Raw genomic sequence first — 6,800 nt, forward strand, 5'->3', positions numbered from 1 at the left:
AATAATATAGTGTAGGACCATACCTATATAAGGCATATTTATACTTTTTATTTTTCAAAATACCAAACAGATCATGCATTTTAGCCATTCCTCATTTCGCTCAATTTAACACTGTCTTTGCATGGGCTGATTCTGTGAGAACAGCACCATCTACAGGCCTGGCATATGTACTACAGCGTCTCCAGCGCTTTCAAACGGCAATGTCCGTGGCTGTCTCCTCCTGATTGGTGGAGCTGGCCCAATAGCCGTAGCGTCACTTCTGTGACGTCATAGAAGTGTTCAAATCTGGATCAGTCTGTATCAGATCCGTTGCAGCCCCTTTTTAAGAGATTTGGGTTTGGAGGAAAAGAGAGAGGGTTGTGTTTTCTGACACTTGGTGAGTTCCCTGGAACACCGGGGACACATATTCATGTATAAAAGACGTACAAAAGTGCATTTTGCATGATAGGTCACCTTTAAATAGTATATACAATGTGTGCTTCTTCTCTTCTTCTTCTTTCATTAGGACTGTAGATTTTAACTTCTTCTCTTCTTCTTTTTTCCAGGTGGTGGAGAAGGATCTTCCTCGATACTTGTAAATGGATGATTGATGCCTCACTTACTGAAACTCTATCATATATGCTCCTTTCTCTGGCTCTCTCTGGCACCAGTGGATAAAGTTTAGGTTTCCCCCCAGACCAGTGACGGCCTGTTCATAAACCCGCACGGCGGACAGAGCAGACCTGATGAAAATGGCGTGCAAACCTGCTTGGAAGAAAACCAGACTTGCTTTCATTTGGTTCTAGAGAGAGAAGGGGAAAGGACCCTCTGTTAACAGTTTCATGTGTGGCATTGTTTTCATAATAAATTGCACTAAATGTTGCCCTAATGACATCTTTGTCTATCATTTTGGCTGTCAGGAAAACATTGGCATTTGTCAAGTTATGTTATATCATATGAGATGTGCTTGCTTGTAGAATAGATGTTTTTTTTTATCCTGAGAAATCGTTTTTTATTCTGTGTAATGGAAATGGTGAAAAAAGGAAAGAAAAATCATTTATTGCCATACTGAAAAAGGTTGAGCACTGGAGCATAAAATTAATATGAGATTTCTTTTTTCTGGATTGAAAAATGAATAATGTCATAGTTTTGTTCACTGACAAATCATTACCTTAGATTACAGGCACAGTAATGATTACACATTACAGTTTGTGCATTTACAATAGTGGTTGAAGAAGACTTAAGAAATCTGCCTGTTCGTATTATAAAAAGATTACACCAAGGATGAGGTATAACGTAATTCTAAAGGAATATGTGTTATAGCTCAAATTTGACAGGGCTTTAATGTGTACAGCTGTGATGGAGATGTCCTTTATTGTCTTTGTTGGCAGCCTACTATCTTTCCTGTTGTGTTAACAATATTGGCTTAGTTTAGTTAACCAAAGTAAGATTTTGTTTCACCCCAAACCCCTTGAGTCTCTAATTAAAAACATTCTGTGACTAGCTCTTTACATATAAAGTCAATTGTATCTCCAAAACTATGATAGTCAATCATCCAGGTATTTCCCCATGCAACCACCCTGTCAGTTAAACGTCACCTATTATGCAAAATCCACTTTGTCATGTCTTTTCTACATCAACATGTGTCCCTTCTGCATTAAGAGATTCTGAAAGTGTCAGGAAAAAAGATTCACTCTCTTTTTGTCCTGATCCATTTATATAAAAACCTGTCTGAAAATTAGCAGATCAGATTTTGGCCACTTTATGATGTCATAACGTCTTTTTGGCTTGTGTAACCATTAGCCAACAACCAACCAAGGTAACCCCCGACCTTATCACCTGAATCTCCTCCTAGAGCACCATTGTGTTTTTTTNGTAGTTCAGTAAATAATATCTTTAAAAACTACAAAAAAATCCCTTTCTATCAGCTGTGCACCGTTATGGTGTAAATATAACCTATCTACTAGGGATGCACCGAATATTCGGCCGCCGAAAATTATCGGCCGAAAATGATTAAAAAGGCCCTTTCGGCTTTTCAACATGTCTGGCGCTTGGAGATATTTAAAAATATCAGAGAAAGAGGCGCGGATTGCGATTTGTNTTTTTTTAACCAAATATCTCGCAGAGGGGCGTGGGGAGGGGCTCCTTATTTTCATCTAAAGTAAAAGACAGAGAATCAGAACTTTTGAAAAAGGGCTGAAACAGAGGGGTTTATGACATGCTACAAGCCATGATCTGTTTGGTATTTGGAGCCAAACACTTCAGAGACATGTTTTGTATATATCTGAGACCTGCAATATATTGATGAAACATAGTATAATAGGTGGCCCTGAAATGCAAGTCAAAACAACATTTCACAAAACACTACAGCATTTCACAAAACACAGCTTTTCAGAAAACGCCACAGCATTTCAGAAAACGCTACAATGAAACGCGTCCAGAAGAGCACCCTAAAGCTTATGTTTATGTTTATTAAGGATCCCCATTAGCTTTTGCTCTCGACAAAAGCTACTCTTCCTGGGGTCCGACACTTAAAACAATACAACAATAATACAACAATACAGCAACATTTAGGACATAAGTCCTGACATCATTAACAACATTAAAAACATCACCAATATCATCAACAACATGCGCTCAAATTAAATTAAAAACTGACCTCTGCATGCAGACAAACTGAAAAATACTATGAAGCTCCTGGCTGCAGTTCTCCATAACTTTCTGCAGAGGGAGCCACAGTGTCCGGCATCACGGAGCCAGGAAGCAGTACCATCACAGTCACAGCACCATCAGCAGCAAGTGCGGTGAGCGGAGAGGAGCGGACGCTGTTCGTGAGGAAAACACCGCACACATGAAGGGACCGTCGCGGATTACTATCACATATTCCTAAGGTTGATTATAGCTACTTATCCAATAACACATCCCCTCCTTGCTCTCGCACCGTCGCTGTGGGTCTTTCAATCGGAGGGCTTGCCTGTTTTTCCTCCGGGAGGCTGAATGGAAGCAGAGGGAGCGGTCGGGCTGTCGGAGGCCGGGGACGGGAGCCCGCTGTCCGGGGACGCAGCATCCGATGATGGGGACACGGTCGTCGGAGTTAGCTACGGCATGGACGCCGGAGACATGGGTACTTTCAAATGTAACCGTATCTGTCTGTCTTTAGTAATTATTTCATAAACCTGACATCCATTTTCCTCTACTGTAAGCAGAAAGTCCCGACTCATCTTTGCTAGCAGGGAATCGGTAAGCTAACGTTAAGCTAGTAGCTAACTTACCGTTAGCTTAATGTATGTGGGAAGCAGGTAAAGTTGGATAGTAACGTTTGTATTGCCTATAGGCTATGCGTGGCTGTATACTTTGTCTAGTAAATACACGCATGTATAAATGTGTGTGGTCAGCAGGACAACAAACCTTGAATCGATATATGAACGGGCAATATGATATGTACAGTAGTATGACTGTAAATATCTTTAATTACCTGGGTTGACATATAGAAAGAGCCAGGGCTGCAGGATGCATGACCACCTTCTCCCTAGGAAACGCCTCCAGGCACCTACAATAATCACTACCTGTGACAAATACAAGCTGTAGGAAAACAGTATAAAAGTATTAGCATCAAAATGTACTTAAAGTACCAAAAGTAAAAGTACTCACTATGTAAGAGTGTTATAACATCTGATAAAGGTGCAGCTAATTTTAATTACTTTTATCTTACTCCAGGTGTAACTAAAGTCTTCATTTATCTGTTCAATGTTATTCAAATCGTTACTCAAAATCTGCAAGTAACTAAAGGTTCTAAATAAATGTAGTAGAGTAAAACTACACAATGTACCTGTGAATTGTTGTGGGGTAGAAGTACAACGTAGCAAAACATGTAAATACTCAAGTAAAATACAATTCCCTCAAAATACTTAAGTACAGTACTTCAGTAAATCTACTTAGTTACTATACAACACAATAATCACCACCTGTCAGAAATACAAGCTGTAGGAAAACATTCATTAGGTTTCTGAAGAAATCATTAAACCCTCAATTTGGATTTACTATTTGCCACCATCTTTGCATATTACTGATGCCAGAAAATCCACATTTCTGCATGGAGGAGGCTGAGGAACAGACCGCAGCCCCCACAGCAAGCTGTGACAGGCTGAGGCATTTAGCAATTGGACTAGAGATTGTAAAATGTAGCCATATTCTATCAGTGTTTCATTTTTTCATACATACAGTACATATTACCTCTTTTTTATATTTCATATTAGGAAAAACGACAGATAATACAGAGAGGTCCACATGCTTTTTAAACAGATGCATTATTGAGTAACCCTCTAACCTGCCAAGTTCAGGTTGATGGACAGTTGGCATCCCCAATCTGTACTGTCTTTTGAGTGACTTGATGATGACAGAGAACAGCAAAATATATGTTGAATAAAATCCCAGACGACAAGTATGGTGCAATTTGCAGTGTAATGTGGACTCCACAACACTGCTGACTGTTAAAGCTTCTTGTTTTAACACACCAACAACACTAACATCGATACCATGTTATCCCATTTAACTGGAGCTGAAATGACAAATGCTGTGGGTTGGGTCGATTTTCTTCTTTGTATTACTAATATACCTCTAATGCAAAGCTTTTGTTGGTTAAGCTAGTTTGTCTGATAAGCCCTGCAGTAGGTGTGCATCACACTGTGACTCCCATGCAACATCTGTTTTAGTGAATGATCTTAAAGGCCATTAAAGGCTTTTCAGCTAATATATGTTAAACCCAGGGACTGTGCTCATTTCTACGACAGTGAACAATAACAACATGGCACTGGTCACCAGAAATTAATGGAAATGTCCCCTGAAGAGGTTTTGCTTGATTCTCATTGGGCCCCAGAGATGGTAGATGTCCAAGTGATGAAACATGTCAACCTGAGAGCTCGGTTTGTGTCCGGTGTAAGTGCAGGCTTCACTGTTTGCTTGTCTGCTCTGAATGTGTGAAAACTATGCTTTGTGTGGGTGTCACTGCTTGCTGTTAAATATCTGTCTGAGCATTCGTTCCTATTCAAAGCTTCTCATCCTTAAGCTGCATAATTTGTCCCTATCGTCTCCTGTCCAGCATGGCATCATTAATGTCACTTATCTTTTCCCCACACTCGCACTTCTTTTACCTTGAACCTTTCCTCTCCTTTTTTTCCTCTCCTCTCCTCCCATCTCATCTCCTCTCCTCGTTCTCCCTGAGTGATTCCCTTGGCTCAGCCACTCATTTGTCACCATCCATCAGTCCTCCCCCCTGTATGTTTTTTTCTATACTCTGCTTAAGGCAAGGCCTATCAGATTTGCTGACGGAGGCACGAAGGGTGGTTGCCTTCGGTGTAACTTACCATCTATGTGCTTGCTCCTTATTCAATCTGCAAGGTCTCTCTCTATTTCTCTTTCTGTGGCTATGTCTGCCAGTAACAGATTGTATGCAGGTGGCCAATGCTCAAGGCTTATATAGGGTGTTCATCCTTCTCCGGGTCATTAATGTCATATTTCTTTACGTAGATGATGACGCATTTCGGTCGCTTCTTCCGTGCAGCTGGGTTTTTTTTATCTGGAAGTGGGGTTTGTGTGCTAATGTAGCTTTTCTAAACAGACACCACAGCGTTTGTCCTTGTGCTTGTCCAGGGTTTTTCATTTTCTAATCGATAGCTGCTGGGAGGATGAGTGAGGGGGATGAGGGTAAATACAGATATGGAGACACATGTAGAGAGGAGAGACATGTAAAACATTCTAGGCTGTATTTTTCTTTTGTTGTGGTGACTTTGCAGCTTTATAAGGTTACATGTGCCACAGGAGGCCCTGGTTCAGTTTTGCACTTACATGACTGCAGTGTCATAATGCTCTGGCTTCCCTCAAAGGGGAAATAAAGCCTGCTGTTGTCAATTAAGAGAGTTACTGTGCGGGCTATTATTATTTCATAATCAGGGGCAGGAGCATGAAGCTGTCAAACTCATCTTAAACATACCACATGGAGCTAGAATTGGAGTGGGGCCTGCTACAGTAATTGGACCAATATTGGTATAGTGCAATTGAGGATAAATGTTCACTGCAGTAAGAGCAGCCAGCATTCGAAAGTTAATCTAGCATCCTGGAGCCTTTCTCTGTTTGCATGTTTACCTTGTGTCTTTGTTAATTTTCTCCACGCCTCCCTCCACAATCCAAAAACAAGCAAGTTAGGTAGAGTGGAAACTCTAAATTGCCTGTAGTTAATGGGTTTGAGTGTCAGGTGACCTGCACAGTGTGTACCCTGCTCTTTGCTAGTGCTGTAGCGATGCGTCGACGCGTCGACTTCAAAATATCGTCGACGACATATTTCCTCGTCGACGCATCGCCAAACACGTGGGTCACCCAAAACAACAACAAGCAGTTCGCAATCGCACTTTAAACATGGATATGTTGACTGAAACGGCTACCACCTCCTCCTCACAGGATTGCACACGAAGCCCTGCAAAAAGCCCCCAAACAAAAACATCTCGCCCTAGGTCTTTAAAATTGAATTTATTGAAATCTCCAATATCAACNCCTAAATATGTTTACACAGTCACGTGTGGGGACTCGCCTCCCTTATGGGGACAAATTGGAGGTCCCCATGAGGGGAATCATTAATTTTAGGGTGAAGACTTGGTTAGGTTTAGGTTTAGGGTTAGGGTAAGGGTAAGGTTGAGGGTAACGGTCATTAGGGTTAGGGTTAGGGTTAGGGTTAGGCATGTGTTGGTTATGATTAAGGTTAGGATAAGTCTCCAGGAAATGCATGTAAGTGAATGTAATTTCCCCTGAAGTGATGAATACATGGTATG

The 6,800-nt window shown here is 41.1% G+C and overlaps 1 protein-coding gene and 1 long non-coding RNA gene across 2 annotated transcripts in view; both read left to right on the plus strand.

The window, feature by feature from the left end:
- Positions 1–337: 337 nt before the first annotated feature.
- On the plus strand, positions 338–873 carry LOC104948105 (uncharacterized). The gene is made up of 2 exons (XR_798632.1): positions 338–376; positions 546–873. It is a non-coding gene; the product is annotated as an uncharacterized lncRNA (long non-coding RNA).
- Positions 874–2,604: 1,731 nt separating this feature from the next.
- The window catches only part of pip5k1ca (phosphatidylinositol-4-phosphate 5-kinase, type I, gamma a), a 57,508-nt gene continuing 53,312 nt past the window's right edge, over positions 2,605–6,800 (plus strand). Inside the window, exon 1 of the mRNA XM_010778744.1 lies at positions 2,605–3,103. Within this exon, the coding sequence (XP_010777046.1) occupies positions 2,977–3,103 (127 nt within the window). The 5' untranslated portion in view covers positions 2,605–2,976. The remainder of the gene's footprint in view (positions 3,104–6,800) is intronic.

The sequence above is a fragment of the Notothenia coriiceps genome, unplaced genomic scaffold (assembly GCF_000735185.1).
Source record: "Notothenia coriiceps isolate Sejong01 unplaced genomic scaffold, NC01 NC01_scaffold00000339, whole genome shotgun sequence".
Classification (NCBI taxonomy): domain Eukaryota; kingdom Metazoa; phylum Chordata; class Actinopteri; order Perciformes; family Nototheniidae; genus Notothenia; species Notothenia coriiceps.